General features: G+C 38.6%; 2 protein-coding genes across 3 annotated transcripts in view; one reads left to right on the forward strand and one right to left on the reverse strand.

Moving 5' to 3' along the window:
* Positions 1-14,681, forward strand: part of LOC126412807 (serine/threonine-protein kinase ULK3) — a 126,130-nt gene extending 111,449 nt beyond the window's left edge. The window contains exons 9-10 of one of the 2 annotated variants that reach the window (XR_007575346.1): positions 3,898-4,067; positions 14,228-14,681. Coding sequence is in view for 1 of the 2 variants with exons in the window: in XM_050082590.1 (XP_049938547.1) it covers positions 14,228-14,256 (29 nt within the window). In the remaining variant the exon portion in view is untranslated. The remainder of the gene's footprint in view (positions 1-3,897; positions 4,068-14,227) is intronic. The other variant, XM_050082590.1, reaches the window with a different exon arrangement.
* Positions 14,682-16,646: 1,965 nt separating this feature from the next.
* Positions 16,647-17,385, reverse strand: LOC126412808 (60S ribosomal protein L22-like). The gene is made up of 2 exons (XM_050082591.1): positions 17,248-17,385; positions 16,647-17,164 (listed from the first exon to the last, which is right to left on the reverse strand). The coding sequence occupies exon 2, from the start codon at positions 17,144-17,146 to the stop codon at positions 16,733-16,735; it is 414 nt and encodes a 137-aa protein (XP_049938548.1). The 5' UTR covers positions 17,147-17,164; positions 17,248-17,385; the 3' UTR covers positions 16,647-16,732.
* Between the last annotated feature and the right edge of the window lie 408 nt (positions 17,386-17,793).

The raw sequence follows: 17,793 nt of genomic DNA on the forward strand, positions 1-17,793 counted from the left end.
TTCTGAAAGTTCTAAGAAGATTTGTTATTTGTTGAAAAAATGAGCCAATACGACAAAACCATTATAAGCTTTCAAAACACAGGCCATTCGGTCTTATCAGTTACGTGAGGCCAACAACAGGAACTCATCTGAATGGTTGAAACTGATGCGATAATCCTGAAGGACATTAGGTCACGAGTTATGAAGTGGAGATTTATCTCCCTTCAGACATGTTTTTGGATAAAGTTGAAAGTGACATCCGGAGTCACTGAAATTACTTCTTATCATTTGTCCAAAGCTAAAGATGACAGTCAGTGGCCTTTCACATTCTGTTATTTCAGCTGTAAGACCAAGGTCCTTTGTTCCTAATACACAACTAGCTCTTGAGAAAATGATATACAAAAAATATGGATCAAGAGATCTTGTATGTCTGCTATCACTTTTTGAATTAACCCTACAATGATATCAGACAATTTAGAAGTATTCAGTATGGAAAAAGCAGTAGGCATCTCTCAAGACAATTCTTTTATCTAGTTCATGTTCAACAAATTGTAAAGCATTCCAAGATTTGGAGATCGGAAAGCCCCTGCAACATTATGCCACCCCACAACATAACACCTGGACCACCAAAATGATCATGTTCAATAATGTTCCTGAGTTTATTACATGTTCTCACCTCTCGCCTTGTGAGGGTACGTTCGGCGACCTCCAAATCTTTGCACATGATACGGTCACTGGGTCAGTGTTATTGTAACACTGTATTTCTTCCCCACGAGTGTCATTTCAGGGGTACATTTGGCGCTGACTTCCTTTTTACGGGTGATAATGCACGATTAATCCAAATAGAATGAGCGGAGGACCTTTTGGAATGAGACAAATGGACTGATCTGCCCATTCCTCACTTAATCCCCTTCAACCACTTGCAAACTGCATTGGAGAGACATATTGCAGAAGGTCCACATGCACCAACAACCAGCCAGCAGTAGTCAACCACGCTGGTGAAGGAATGGAACATCCTACCACAAGAACTCCTCCACCAACCTTGTCGCCAGCATGAGAGTACATGCAGGGGATGCCCTGTTGTCCGGGATGTCACACACCCTATTAGGAACCACATCCCACCCTTTTCTATGTCCAGGGAATCACAGTGACTTCAAAGTATTTATTCTCTTTGAATAAATAGTCATTTCTGCTCATCTCATAGCATATTTCTTTCAGTTACCTTACGTACTATACTACAGCAATTCTTATTAGGTATGGTTCCTCATTAAGCTAGGTTACTTGGCGGGGACTTATCATGTGAAAGTTACTTCAGTCCTTAATTTTTGCAGTTGATGGATATGATTTTTATTAAATTGATAAATGGCAAAGTTTGCCAAGACTTTTTGAAAATCTGCTTTGATACAACAACTTTTCTCTTGTACAATTTTGTGTCAAATTGGTCACTTCTGAAATATTGCACGTACTATTTAAATTTATACAATTAAACACAGATTATCATATAAATACTTACTTCTTAAGTATTTACATTCCAGCAGGACTTTCCTACTATAATTATACTGCCTAGAATAGATATTATCATATTGTGCACACTAGCCCTTGGCAACTGTAGCAATTAGGGCATCCTCATGGAGGGACAGCGATACCTGGACTTTCCAGGACTCCAGACAAACAAAGTTCCTTTGAGGCTCTGTGCACACAATGGTGCCAACTTGTGGCCAGTGCTAGCTCATCACCCACACTGGCAACAACCACAGTTTAAAAATGCGGTAATTTCAAAATAATGTTTACACTGCAATTGATTTTAAGATCATGGCCCCCCCCCCCCACACATTTTTGGTTTTGTCAATATTTCGGGCGAGGGAGTTTGAACATTCACCGTGGCCCTCCTCTCGCTACTCCCGTGTCCACATAGTGTGGATACTCACTTTTCGGAACACTCTGCATGAAGGCATTGGTAACCAACCCCACCATTATTTTTGTGATTTGTGTTTCGTCACCAATGCTTACTGGTTGGGTACAGGACTAGCTTTGACTTGAGTTTGAAAATGTTTTCAGAAACAGATGCTCCTCTGTGGAGAATAGCTTTCATCTGAAAACAAGCCTTGAGATATATGAAGAAGGAAGATTGTAATTTTCATTTACTTATGCAAAAAGGCTTAACTGACAAACGCCATTTTTGAAGAATTCTTAACATATAAAACAAAGGGGGGAGCAAGTAATTATTAATTGTGCAAAATACATACTGTCTTCAAGGGTTAAATTTTGTGGTCACATGAGCTTTAGTCAGGAACTGCACTGACTGATTACCTGTTACCACTCTGGCAAAAAAAAAAAAAAAAAAGTGAAAATTGGAAGAATGTGAGGGAGGAGGAAACAGTTTAAGACTGAAAAATGCAAGAATTATGTGAAGTTGTTAGCTCTTGCAGCCTTGTATTGTAGATATTTTATGGAATGGAGCCTGCTAAAAGAGGTGAGAAAAGAAGAGCCTTGGAAGATACAAGGACGGCAGAAAGACGTAACGGCAGAAGTAAAACTGTGAGGGTGGGTCGTTCCTGGATAGCTGCTAGCAGAGCATGTGTTCGTGAAAGACACACTGTGTGGCACACAGTTTTAATCTGCCAGGAAGTTTCCAGTCACTGCACACACTGCTGCAGAGTGAAAATTTATTCTGAAAGATAAAAGTAGATTTCACACTAACAAAGAATGTCTTTTGTTAATTTTAAAGTAAGTTTGAGACATTCACCATGACTGTCAAGTTGGAACGTAATCATAGTTCACAAATAAAAGTTAGCTCCAGTCTTGTTGTCACCAGTAAGGTGTGGAGACAATGCAAATATCTCACATTGCAGTTCTAGATGAGGTGTGTTACTGGTACCTTTCTCAGTTCTATCATGTAGTGTTAAGTGTGCATCTGCATTGTGTCAATGGTTGTGACGAGTGCTTATGCAGTATACTGTTGTAATGGATTAGTACGAACTGAAAGGAAGACACGATGTGAAACATAGTGCCAGTAGAGGCAGCCTACTCCTCTTGAAAAGCAACAAAGGATCTGCTGAGTTTTATGCCTCCATTCCTAGAAACTGTAAGGATGTTACTAATCCACACTCCATGACACAACTGCAGCTCGTGATCTCACGGTCGCTTTCTCACTTCCCGAGCACGGGGTCTCAGGTTCAATTCCCAGTGGGGTCAGGGTTTTCACCTGCCTTGAGGTGACTGGGTGTTTGTGTTGTCCTCATCATTTCATCATCATCATTCATGAAAGTGGTATGATTGGACTGAGCAAAACTTGGGAATTTGTAGGGGTGCTGATAAGTGCACAGTTGAGCGCCGCACAAAGCACTCGTCATCATCCATGACACAATGTGGTGGTGCTTTGTATTTTAACTTTGGACAGTGACACTGACATTTTTATTGTATTTTTCGGAGAAATTTCAGCAAGTAAGTGAAGTACAGTTTTCCAATGTTACTTAGTTGCTTCTATCTCCTTAGGATGTGATTTATCTAACGCAACTACATGAAAAGATATTTTTATTGTGCCATGTGTGTTTTGCTACCTTTTATTTGTGAAGCATCTCCAGTGGCAATTTGTGATCTTCCTGCAGTTGTGCTAAGAAGGTTTCCAAACATTCTGATGCAAACTATCAAAGTAAAACTCCAGAATGGCACATATACACTAATGAGATCACAAATCACAATTGAAGATACTTCACAAATAAAAAGTGAAATGTGTATGGCACAATAAAAACAGCTTTTCACTTAGTTTCATTACATGAACCACATGCCAAGAACTATATTATATATTGCAATGGGGTTTTATTTCTATAATGTCCAAGATAATAAGAATATGATAAATTAAGATTTTTTAATAATTTGTCTTATGTGGCCTTATCTGTTTCTTTTCTGTCATTGCAGAAGCCTGTAGTATACAATGAAGTTAATTTGATGAGAACCGATGGAGTGTTATCTAGTTACATCCAGCATTCTTTTGAAACCACAAATTGATACCACAAAGTAGGACACTTTATAAAGCTTTCAGAATTGTCACTGATGGTAATTCTTCGGGGATGACAACAATTTTCTTTGTAAGCAGTGTTTCTTTTATACTTATCAAGTGAAGTTTGCTGAACTGTATTGTTCCTTCTACCTACACTGTGTTGCAAGATACAAAACTAATAAATACTAAAAGTTTTATTTATAAATGGTAACAGATTGTGTGTGTTTCATGAAGAATTTGAAATATTATAAAAATTACTATGAGGTGCGTCCAGCAAGCAAGTGCCATTTCCTTCTACTGCCCTGCAGCACTGGTGTAGTAGTTCCATGCATCTCTCAGGTTCATTGTCTTTCCACTGGCATCATTACAACTGGATTGTGTTGTATTTACATTTGTTAGAGATCATTCAAAATGTTTAAAGACAGTCTCTGAGGTCACAAACTGTGAAGTGCATTCTGTAATATGGTTTTTTATCAAAAAGAATGTTAAGCCAGCTGAAATTTATCATCAGCTTGTAGACACTTATGGTGAAAATGTAATGACTGATGGAATGGTGAGAAAGTGGGAAATGATTCAATGTTGGATGAACCAGTGCTCATGACTAAGCACAGTGCGGATGGCATCCTGTTGTCAGTGATGGTTTGGTTGAGAAAGTGAATGAAAGATTCATGAAAATAAGACTATTCACAATAAGAATGCTTTGTGATTAGTTTTCTAAAATTTCAAAAATTGATTTGCTTGAGATTGTCACAAATTGTGTACTGTTGGTTTTCGAGAATGCTTACAGATGTCCACTAAATGAAGTGACTTGGCAGTGCTTTGAAATTTATTACCTGATACAATGATGAGGGAGACGAATTCTGAAACAATTGTGACCAGTGATGAAACTTGGGTTTTAATATCGCTCTAGAATCAAAATGACGGACAACAGAGTGGAGGCAGTCATGATACTACAAAACATAAAAATTCAAAACATTGTCAGCACGAAAAATTGTGCACAGTGATGTGATCGACAGGGCATTCTGCTTGTTGAATTCCTTCTCAAGATGTGGAACTGTAAATGCGATACAATACTGTGAAACATTGAGAAAACTTCGGCATTGCTTCATTCGATCACCCATCGTACAGTCCCAATCTCACACCTAACTACCACTTGTTTTTGAACTTGAAGTGTGATTTTGGAGGAAGGCGCTGTTGACAATGACGACAAGCTAGAAAACTGTGTGTAGCAGTGGCTGTCTTCACTGGTGATATCTTTCTCTGAAGAGGGCATAGAAAAGTTGGTTTCCCGCTGTCACAAATGTCTCAACAGTGGTGGCAACTATATAGGAAAATAATTTAAGAAGTGCGTTCTTGAAAAGTAAGTTTTGGTATGAAAAAAATGTTTACTTACTTTACGGACATGCTTTGTAATATGAGACACAGAGAAAAATAAAAAGAATCTGTTAATGGAGTTACAGCTGTGTCACAGTAAATGGCAATGAAATCAATTATTGATCTAATAACTGAATAATTTCCTATACATTCACCACAACCAATGAGCACTTCTTTCTTAACTTGTGATCACCCCTCGTACACTAAACAAAACACACCCTGTAATACTCCCTCCAGGCATCCACTTCATAAGTAATGAGAATTCCATTAGATTTTAGGATTGAAGCCTTCATATTTCGCATGACAGCTTTCATCAGATGAGATGATATAACTGGAGATCATAACTGCATATCTACATCTATACCTTGCGAACCACCATTAGGCGCATGGCAGAGGATACATCCCATTGTACCAATTATTAGGGTTTCTTTCCATTCTGTTCACTTATGGAGTGCAGGAAGAATGATCGAATGCCTCTGTGCAACCAGTAATTATTCTAATCTTATCCTCACAGTCTCTACGTGAGCGATATGCAGGGTTTTGTAGTATATTCCTAGAGTCATCATTTAAAGCCAGTTCTTGAAACTTTGTTAATAGACCTTCTCAGGATGGTTTACGTCTATCTTCAACCAGCCCACTTCCTCCAGTATCTCTATGACATTCTCCCATAGATCAAACAAACCTGTGACCATTCATGCTGCCTTTTCTGTATATATCTCCTGTAAGTCCTATTTGGATGGGTCCCACATACTTGAACAATATTCTAGAATTAGTCACACGATCTGTATGCAATCTCCTTTGTAGTCCGATTGCACTTCCCCCAGCATTCTATCAATAAAGTGAAGACTACCAGCTGCTTTACCCACAAATGGCCCAATGTAATCGTCGTGTTTAATATCCTTACATGGTTTATAAAAAACTTCAGACTGTGGCACATGTTAATAACTGCTTGCTCAATTTCCTGTGTTGAATATTAGTCTAGCTAAGGTGCACAAATGCATCCTTAAAAATGCTGATTTGACACCTACTGCCATGTGCAGTAACAATTTTATCTATTTGATGAACTGTGACCCATAATTCAATAGATGGCGTACATGCAATAATACCAATATGTATAGGTCAACACTCAATAGAGGGTGGTCCTGTAGCAAGAGCTAGGTGCATGTACTGCCAAGTCAATTTTTTGCATTAACTTAGTGGCATGCACCAGCCATTTCCAGTTTTAATGCTTCAGCTGAAGATGGCTCCCTAGCTGTCAGCCAAAATGTCATAACAATAACTCGGTGTCATCCAACTTCAGTCTTGCAGCCTCTGTGTGTTAATCTAAAAATAAAAGTGCTGGCTTAATAAGCATGTGTTCACCCTTTGTTGTCTTATGCAACATACCCAAAGTATCCAGCAGAAGTGAGAAGTAAAAATATTGTACACCTTGCAGAAGCCTTTCTAAAGATGTTGGAATTCGTACTCATTTGCTAAAAAAAAAAATTGCTCCGTAGTAGTTTTTGCTGCTGACAATAATAGTCTCTGCTGAGCTGTGATATACACAAACTATAACATGTAATTATTTTGATGTCTACTTTGCCTAACTAAGGTTTGTAGCACTGTTATGCACTCTCGTGTGAAGATATTCAACAAGCTCCCATCCATGGGGAAATTGGGAAACCCTGCCAGTTCAAAGGAAACTAAAAAACATTCTTCATTCACCACTCTTTCTACAGATTATCCAGTGTCAAGGATTGGAAAGTTCTGTTAGCAAAAGATGACAATTAGTAATGTGACTTTTCACGTTTTCCCAACAGATCTGTTGCAAATATGCTTCTTGGGTTTGCTGCCAGATCATATTGTGTAAATCGCATTATACATCATCGATGTAACTGCTCGACAACATGCTGCCGTCACTGCTGCAAGGCGCGACTAATGATAATCACGCGGCAGAATCGAAACTTATCATGCCAGGAGCAGGCAAAAATACGTGTGTGTGGGAAGACACTCATAGTTGGAGGAAAGCGGTGCTCCTGGCGCCCCCTTCCAGGCACCGCAGAAAAGCCATACGCGCATGCGCTATGACTGTGCTGCTGGACGCTCCTGCGGTTAAAGGCTGACCTAAATCTCAGTAGCGCATTGCATCATGTAATGAATCGGGAGTTCTTATTTTCCCTGTTTTGATGTAATGGCAGCCTTTGCTGGATTCCATGTGGCGCTTAGATGAAAACCTGCATCCCTTTGACAAGACTGTCCACCTTACGGATATGTATGGCCTCCTTAACAACACAGTGCCAGATAGATGACCCTGAGGATAAAAGCCTACGTCAACAGGCTGCAGTTCCTCCAAGATTGTACGGCCTACGTAAGATACATAACGATGGGACTCCTCTTTGCCCAATAGTGAGCGACATTGGAGCTCCTACTTTCTGGCCAAACATCTTACTACACTGTTGGGACCTCTCTCATGGGGCAAGTGTGATCAACCATATCCAGAATTCATAGGATGCCTGAAGACCTTCAGCTAAAAGTGTCAGATATTTTGGTTAAGTTTTGACTTTTTATCTTTGTTTATGAAAGTACCTCTGCAGGGCTCATTAGAGCTAATCAGCAGCCAATGTCATCATGGCATTATTTGAACATGTGCTTACCTCAACTTATTTCTTATTCAGTGCCCAGTATTTTGAACAAGTGGATGGTGTCGTCATGTGAGTGTCCCATTGTGGTCAACTATTTTATGGAAGACTTCGAGCAAAAAGCACTGCAGTCGGCAAGTCTCAAACCTTCCTGTTTCTGGCAGTATGTAGACGATACTTTTGTGGTGTGGCCACAGAATAGAGACGTTACCTGTGTTTCCCTGGCATCTGAACTCACTCCATTCCAATGTACAGTTCACAATGGAAGTGGAAAAGGATGGCATCTTACCGTTCCTGGGCGTCATAGTCAAAAGAAAAGCTGATGGTACACTGGAACACAGTGTCAATTGCAAATCAACTCATATGGAGCTATATTTGTAGGCCACAAGCTGTTCATCCTGCGCAACACAGCAGTGGCCTATGCTCCTTGGTGCATAGAGCAAATGTAGTCTCAGATGCCGACAGTCTACCAGATGAGTTACAACGCCTTTGAACGGTATTCCAACAGAATGGCTATTTTGATAGGCAGATGCATTCCATTCTAAGCAGGGATGTAAATGAAGATGTGGAGGCACCCACTGCAACAGCATTCTTGCCTTATTTTTGCAGCATGTCTTAGAGAATGGAAAGGCTCCTCAATAAGCATGACATCAAGTGTGTTTTTGGCCACCAGATAAATTGATGAATTTGCTGTGCTTGGTCAAAGACGATCTTGGTCTTAGGAAATGTGGCGCATGTAAAATCTTATATTGGACAGACATGCCGAACCATGCAAGAATGTTGCGTCATACACGTGGGGGCAACCTGATAAATCAGTGGTAGTGGAGCACTGCCTGGACACAGGACATCGTATGCTTTACGAACAGACAGAAATTTTATCCCCAACGTCATCTTTCTGAGACTGTGTTGTTAAGGACGCCATACTATCCTTAAGGCGGACAATCTTATCAACAGGGAAGCAAGTTTTCAACTAGGCGCCGCCTGGAATCCAGCACTGGCTTCCATTAAATCAAAGCAGGGAAATTAAGAACTTCCGATTAATCACGCGACCCAACACACTACTGACATTTAATTCAGCCTTTAACCGCAGGAGCATTCAGCAGAACAGTCATTGCCCATAGCGTGGATGGCTTTTCCGTGGCTCCCAGAAGCACCGCTTTCCTCCAACTATGTGCATCTTCCCTGCGCACGCATATTGCCTGGTCCTGGCACAATAAATATCGACGCTGCTGCACGACTATCACCAGTCACGCCTTGCAGCAGTGACGGCAGCAGCTACCACCACCTGATGATGTCGAGCAGTTGCACTGATGGAAATATTGTGAGAGTTACACAATACGATCCGTCAGCAAATCCGAGAAGCATATTTGCAAGTAGTAACGTACTGTAAATAGGACTCAACATTTACACATGTAGATAATTACTGTCTTTGAAAGATATCATAATAACCAACTAAATACTATGAATATCAATGTCACCTATGTGATATAACTGAGGAGTCAGCAGTTTTCTCTCCAGTTTCAAAATTTCGCTGGCATAGACATTAAGCAGTATAGTGATACTTTATTGTTAATACAGTATAAAAAAAGTGTGATTCCCTTATCATTTGTTACTGTATAGACTGACTTGCTCCATATTCTCTTCGGTAGGATCTAAAGAAAGCAATGACTGACTGACTGAACAAGTGCCCAATTAGTTCCAAACGGGTCTTCCCATGGCGCAATCCCCCACTCCTAACAAGCTGCGAGAAAACACTTGTCTTATCATAGTACCTGATGGATACCCTACCTGCACTCCCTAAAATAGTATTACAGCTATGCTGCAGTCACTATGCTACGTTCTGTTTTGGCAAGGCAACTAACTAGCTGTATACTACACCAGTTGTGACATCAGGAGCAACTTTAATTCCTGGCACCCCCCTCCCCCTGCATCACAATCACATCCCCTTCAATTCCATTGAGCTGTGAAAATGGGAATTCCCTCTCTAGCACATTTTCTATGCCCTCTGTCCACCTGGCCTTAACCTTCACTAGTCATCATTGACCAGTTTCCTTACTTCTAGCTTTCCATATTGATTCTTTTTCGCTGTAACTTGACAATTTCCTTTCATAATTCTGTTTTTCTTTTACACTCTAGTTTTGTGACCTTTTTCTCAGTTGAATGGCAACACTGCCACCCCAATACCCGCCCCCCCCCCCTCCTCCTCCTCCAGAGAGGGGGGGAGAGAGAGAGAGAGAGAGAGAGAGAGAGAGAGAGAGAGAGAGAGAGAGAGAGAGAGAGAGAGATGGGGGGGGGGGTATTTTTGCTTACAATTCACCAAAAAATTACATTCTGGTTTAGTGAAGAGGGAAGGGTTAACCAATGACATGGAAAATGTTATCTTCAACTTCCTGAGAACTTAAAGTAGACTATATCATGTGCATCTTTACAGGAGCACTTGCAATCAGAGATGTGTGTTCCAGCTGTTAAACAAATTCATGTGGATCAGTGGTTTGTGTTACTTGTTTTGAAACATTATATTAACTTTATGACTTTGGCTTCTTGCAGTTATTCTGCAAACCAGTAGCCACCCAGCGGGAACTCAGACTGCATAAATCCGGAACAATTTACACCAACCTATGTGGATAACATGCTGTTCATGTTTTTGTGCAGCTTTGTTTTGTCCATAGTAGACATGGTATGCTCATATGACATTTAAAAATCTACAGAGTGAGGTTGCACAGTGCTTAGCATACTGGACTTGCATTCAGGATGACTGTGGCTCAAATGCACACCTGACCATCCAGTTTTAGGCTTCCATACGTCACCCTCGGCATATGTGGGATGGTTCCTTCGAAAAGGCACAGCTGTTTCCTTCCCCAGCCTTCCACACAATCTGAGTGTGTGCTCTGTCTCCAATGGCCTCAACAGTGTGTTAAACATTACTCTTCCTGTCTTATTTTAAAACGTATCTCGGAAACTATCACCAGGTGAGCTACAGTTTGTCCTTTCATAATTATGTGATTTGCAGAGATACACTTTTCTAAAATGTTCCACTTCTGTGGTTATTTCAGTCTTTTAAAGCATTCTACAATAAACAGCTGAATTTTGCGGTACAAGAAGGTGATAATATTTCAATATCTTGATAATGTTGTATGGCGCTGAAGACAATGTAACCACAGGACAAGTAAAAAGTTTAGGATATGAAATAACAAAACTAGTCCTGTTTTGCCTTAAAACAACGGTAATTAAACAGAAGCAGGGGTAAGGAGTGTACACATGCCAGGGCAAGAAAACTATTTCACCGGAACATTGTAACCAAAAGCAGTCAGCAAAACACTATACATAACCGGGGAGGAGGAACAGTGAATGCCATTAAACAACTACAGTTCCTAAGAATATAACACAAACAGTTTTTCCCTAAAACGTGTGATGCCTCTTGGGCATGAAAGATTTAGCAGAATATTAAAATTTTATGCAAACTTAATAGAAACACCTCTTTGAACTATATTACCAATTAAAACCTCATGGAATAACAACACAAAACTGTTCTCCATTTTCACAATTGACACACTAAGCAATTCTCAGACAGCTGTCAAGGAAAAAATGAAATTATCACATGTCCTTGTTGGCTGCGAGGCCCCACCCGGGGAATTTCAAATGCCAAGTGCAAGCCTTATTTCAGTTGACACCACATTTGGAGACTCGCATGCCGGTGATGAGGACAACACAACACCCAATCCACGAACGGAGAAAATCTCCAACCTGGCTGAGAATCGAACCCGAGCCCATTGCAGGGGAAGCAAGTGTGTTACCATTCAGCTAACCAGGCAGAAAGCTGTCAACAATGAACTGTACACAGTACATTATTGAAATTCTTTATATGATCCTTGGAATAATCTAGCTTACCAAATACCAAGTCATAATAAAAATGTCCCATTCTTGTTCATTAAATCCAGGTATTTTCTGACAAGAATATCCCCAAATCTCGATAAATAATTTTTTGAAGAAAATGGCTGCAGTAAGAATACTGTACGACACAGGTACCCATTCATCTTGATACGACCTCTTCAAAAAATATAGTATCTGCAGGTTCTATATGCTGGTATGAACCTTCAACAAGACTTCACCAGCAAGAAATCATGAAGCCAAAAAATTCAAAAGCAAATGAAAACCTGTAATTATTCTTCCAACATACTATCTGATTATATCTAGATTCTAGGACTTAAGATTTCTCAGACATGTAAGCCAAGTAGCCTCATTCTCACAGCTCTTTTTTCCAATTTAATTTTACAATTAGTAAGCACAAATAATTCACATAAATTTAACAATAGTTCATTAGTAATTAAGCTTAACATGTTTCATTTTGTTAATTTATACCTTTCGACTAACTTTGCGTCCCAGGTTTCTCCATTATGAGAACTACAGAACACAGTGAGTGAATGAACGATCAAGACATTGAACAACAAATTCAGGAACAGTAAACAGGAATTTGATAAAGAAACAACAGATGACTTGCCCCATGCTCATGTATGGGACTGAATATGTAGTCCTTTCTCAAGAAACAAAAAAGTAAAAACACAGGTACAAGAAATGAAATTTCATGGAAAAGTGTGAGCAGACCACTCATCAATATTGTTCCTGAATGTTTTATATCTACCCACCTACCACTAGAATCCAATTTTAACATCGGTGGAACATTAATGCCCAACGTTCTGTCTATTATGTCTTAATTTCTCATGAAATCAGTATACTGCAGCAGTTTCTTGGTCCACCCACCTCCATACCACATTTATTGATCAAAATCAGATATTCTGTTGCAGTCACTTTTGTACCCCGTTTTTCGGTCTTCTACCAATTTCTCTAAGCGACCTTTAGTTTTTGCATTGGAATTCCATGTCAAAGCAAAACTGACCGATACAATACTGTATCATTAATAATGTATAATGGAAAGTCCTAATGCTGTGAGCCAAAGAAGCACTTTCACTGATGCAGTTAACAGGTAACCATGCAATTAAGGCAGAAAAAGAAAACACAAAATTCAGAACCCTCAGGAAAGTGAAACTAGACATTAAAACAAAAGGCTGAGTATGCAACTAGTACTCACCATTACTAATTATGATCCAGAATAATCTTCTGAAACAGTGCGACACTAGACAATGGAATCCTTTCAAGACAACTTGAAAAGAGCCCTCAGCCAAAAAAGACTTTTCCTTTTTGTGAAACAGGCCATGAACTCATGCAGTACATGTTACCACTGACTTTCTTTCAAAGGTAGTATGTGCTGCACTAAAATCTACTGTAACAGTGTTGAAGGGTGGGGAATTAGGAAGGACTTGTTTGTTACCCAAAACTATGCCCCCTCAGTAAGTAAAATTTCCAGTATGAACACTGGACACAAAGGTATCTTCAGAGCACTGGTTTCCTTCTTCGCATATTTTGGTACTATTGCCTCAAAGTTTCAAATCACACTACAAATCTCTTCATCTGGCATTCAGTTGGCTGGTTGCAAGGTTTTACTTGACTAACGTCACTATGTACATTATCTTCTTTAAATAAATATATCAAACTGAAGTCAGTCTTATAGATAGAAGGTGGTACAGACCAAAGAAACTGGTGCAGGACTTGTATAAGCTTGCATTGCTATGTTGCAGTGCAACATTCCCAGTGAACAGAATTCATTAATTTACCTGAAAGCAGCAACTAATTGCTCTTTTATTTACAGTTTCTCCTCTCCAAGAAATATATACCTTTATGATTATTAGAAATAACTGACACATTGTTGAAACCTTTGTACTGTTCATTAAATAGAAACTAACAATCTCAGCTCATTTTTTCAACACTTATTATAAATGAAAGCAATATTAATTCCAGAAAGTTGGGCCACTTCAAGGAAACCGATATCTTTACTTACTTACCAAATTTCTTGAAGACTTGTAAAGAAAATATTTAGAACAGCTTAAGAATAGTAAATTTCGTACAATACCCTTTTGAATGGCAACTGAGTAGGCCACCTTTTAACTGTCAAGTAACTTGGTTATCATTAAATGTATTTCTTCAGTATGAAACACTTATGTGACAATGGCATGTACAAAAAAATCAACTATCACAATAGGAACAGAAATTGAACTTAAAACGCTAGTGATTGTTCTTTACATATTTCCCATAAACCACTAGAATGTGAGTGGTAGCTTGTACCTTTCACACTATACTGTGTATCATTTTGCATCCTGGAATTTCAATTATGAGTAATAATTTGTTTACTTTTTCTCTTCAGGTATCTGCGCATTACTCACATATTTATGAACCCAACAATAACATGAAGGGGAAATAATGAAAATGGAAACACTTGAGCACTTTCGCCTTGGTGTTTGTACACTTAGCTATGCTATGCTTAATCTTCCGCACTGCTGCACTCCATGCGAAGAAAAACAAGCTTTTGGAAGAAGTATTACCATTGCAAACACTTTGAATAGTGGTGGAATATGTTCTTTTCAATGCTAAAAATACAGAACATTGTAAGAATCATCCAGCAGAGTGGGAAACCTCTGGAAATGTCTTGTAATGTGGCTTGAGTATATACATGTAGATTATAACAAATTAATGTCATTCACAGACTAATTCAAGCATTAAAGCTATTAGCAACAAATTGCAAGATTCGTGGATGAACTGAATTTGTCATTTGAGCATGTAGGATTACATTTTGTACAATAAATATACATGTCTCTTCATTCCACTGTAAGCTTTCATCGCATAAACTGAGTGTTACTGCATAGGACCTACCAACTATTACTTGTTATAAGCTCCTCCCAACCCGGAGCTGACAGTCACCACTTTTTTCCCGGCAACAATGTAAAATCAAACGCACCTCCACCTGACAACATAAAACTACAAATTGCTTGCGCTTACCAGGATAAACCATATCAACTTGTATCCTGGCTGTCCATCATACTTATCATAAAAGGTTTTTCTCTCCGAGATACTGATACATAATACTCTAGGAAAACATTAACACATTCTTCAGCTGGAGCAACCAAGCACTGCCAGTTAAGGTTATAATTTGCATTTAAAGCTACAGATCTTAAGACACTTGGGTTTCTGACAACTGCTTATGCTAATAAGACATATGAGCAATGTTATGTGCATAAACTACTGAGGATATCTATAAAACACAGTAAATGATATGAACTTTTCCATTAAAATAGTTTGAGATAAAAGTATTTCCAATTCCAAATGACAGAAGTGCCATACTTACACCAAGCATAAACCATCCAGGCTGCTTCATTCTTGTAGAATTCCTTAAAAGTTATTTTAGATTTTTTTTCCCTGGCCCCAGTTTTGGTGTCAAACATAGCACATCCAAACGTTCATATTGAATGTTCCAGTGAGATAGGTCATCTACCCTTTAAATGTATCACAAGATTAGTTCATGTAGGAGAAGGGGCTGTGTGTTTCCTGCCTTGCTACTGAATTAATGTGTTCTGAAATTTACATATACCAAAACAAAAGTGTTTCCCCAACTTCAAATTTATAGAATGAAGCATAAATCCATCATTTCTCTGAAATATCATCTGATACCAGGACACTACCTCAATGGAGTAAATGATTAAACTTATTTCTGCACAGCCACTAAGCTTACACATCAGAATAGGAAAAAACCATATTGCAATGTTATACGTAATATTTGCCAAAATAACTATAACTTACTGTAGGACATTTTCCTCCAAGCAAAGTCAATCTCAAGTGCAACCTGCTTCAATAATAAACTTTTTCAGAAGGTTCAAGGAGCAAGCGACACTTTGTTGTAATTTTCTGACAATATTTTGGTTATCTACATTGTGTATATGATTTATGAATTCAGTTCAATACAACATTTCCAAACTAGCAAAGATGGAAAATAAATTATAAAAAACACTGGATAAGCAGAGGGATGCTCATACTGTAGACGCCTTTATACTCTCAATTATATCAATGTTCACAATATCAAACCTGCACTATAGCCTGTGTGTCACTAAAAGAGGCAGAGCATTTTAGGAGTACTTGGGCAAACTAATGCAGATAGTGGGTTCCTAACAAAAGCTTATCTCTTCCAAATGTCTATGGTTATAATTCAAATTTCTCATTCGCACAACTTACATTTCATCCAAATTTTTACACACCACCATCACAAACTCCTCATATTTGGTCAAAATTTTGATTCCACATATAGTATTATCTTGACAACTATTTTGAACACGCAAATTTTTGGGCTCAATGAGTTATTTGTATCATAACTTTCCTGTCACTGCTAATTTGAAGCCGAAAAATCTTATTACAAAACGATGTCCGAAACTTGTTAGCCACAGCTTAAATTCTCCCATGTTTAAATGCAGGTCAACCCCACAGAAACAAGTTTGTAATACAACAAAATGAAAACGTACCACATACACCTACGTCACCCTATATATTCAATGGAATTAATGAACACCTTACTTCCTTTAAGCTGAACTGATCTTACTTCGAACCACATAACACATACATGTGACCAAATAAAAAGAATGCCGGAAACAGTTCTAATGAAACCCAGAACAACGAAACATTACTGACACAAACAAGAGATACTGTTCTAATTCAATACGTACCAAAAATAGCCGGAACAAAATTCCATTTTCGCACAACGCTGAAGAACTTTCTAAAGTAATTAGAAAAGAAGCTGATTCACATTAGATACTTTATTCCACTTTAACGCCAGGGAAAACCGTGGCACTCACAATATTGATCTTACAAAAATTTACACATACATTTAATCGTTATCTTCTTCTTCCTCGTCTTCTTGGCTGTTTATCTGGAAGTACCTCAATTCGTAAGTGTCTTTGCCGTTGGCGACAACTCTCAGCCAATCCCTCAAATTATTTTTCTTCAAGTATTTTTTGGTGAGGTACTTCAAGTATCTCTTCGAAAAGGGTACATCAGAATTAATGGAAACTTTCGCTTTGTTTCTCTCCAGAGACACGTTGTTCCCAAAATTATTGGTTTTTCCGTTGACTTTAATGCGTTCCTGAAGGTACTTCTCGAAATTTGCGACATCCATGATATTGTCCTCAACAGGGTGGGCACAATCCACAGTGAACTTAAGAGTAACCTTCTTCTTCTTTATGCCTTTACCTCGAATATGTTGCTTTTTTGACGAGGGTTTCTTAGCAGACACTGCAGCCATTATGCAAACGTGTTGACACTAAGCAAAGGACATGTAACGTTAGTTATCCCTCCATACACAATTAGGATTAATTACCTTAACCTGTTAGCGGAAACACTCACCTGCTCTTACGAAGAATAATTACAAAAAATTAAAATGCGTTGAAACACAAATCACAATTAACCACCACGTGTGTCCGACACACCACAAATTCACCACTCCAAAGACCTTCGTAAGAGCTACAGGAAATACAGTTCTATAGGAAGTGTACAAAGATAAATGAAATTGTTGCTGCTTGCTGCAGCCAACATTGAGCAGCAAAATTCATACGCTTATGTTTTAAATAGCATATTTCTGTTATTTATTTCACCAAACAAAATTCTGTAAACATTTGTTGCTTTTAACGATTCTAATAATTACTATATCCGAGACGTGGAGGTGTTAAAATAATAATTTTTGCACTTCATTCATGGAATCTTTAAAATTTCATAGATAATCTCTCAACACTCTCCACCGGATAGAGATCAGAAAAAATTAATTATCTACGTATCGTGGTTGAGGACTCATCCCAGAATATTTCTGCCAGCACATCAGAAGGTGGTAGATTTTCGTTGGATAGCGAACGTAAAATACATTTGTTGCATGATTGCGACCCTACTAGCGAAATA

The sequence above is a fragment of the Schistocerca serialis genome, chromosome 7, assembly GCF_023864345.2.
Source record: "Schistocerca serialis cubense isolate TAMUIC-IGC-003099 chromosome 7, iqSchSeri2.2, whole genome shotgun sequence".
NCBI lineage: Eukaryota > Metazoa > Arthropoda > Insecta > Orthoptera > Acrididae > Schistocerca > Schistocerca serialis.

Coding starts and splice junctions, on each gene's coding strand:
- LOC126412808 (XM_050082591.1), bottom strand. CDS start 17,146: ATGGCTGCAGTGTCTGCTAAGAAACCCTCGTCAAAAAAGCAACATATT.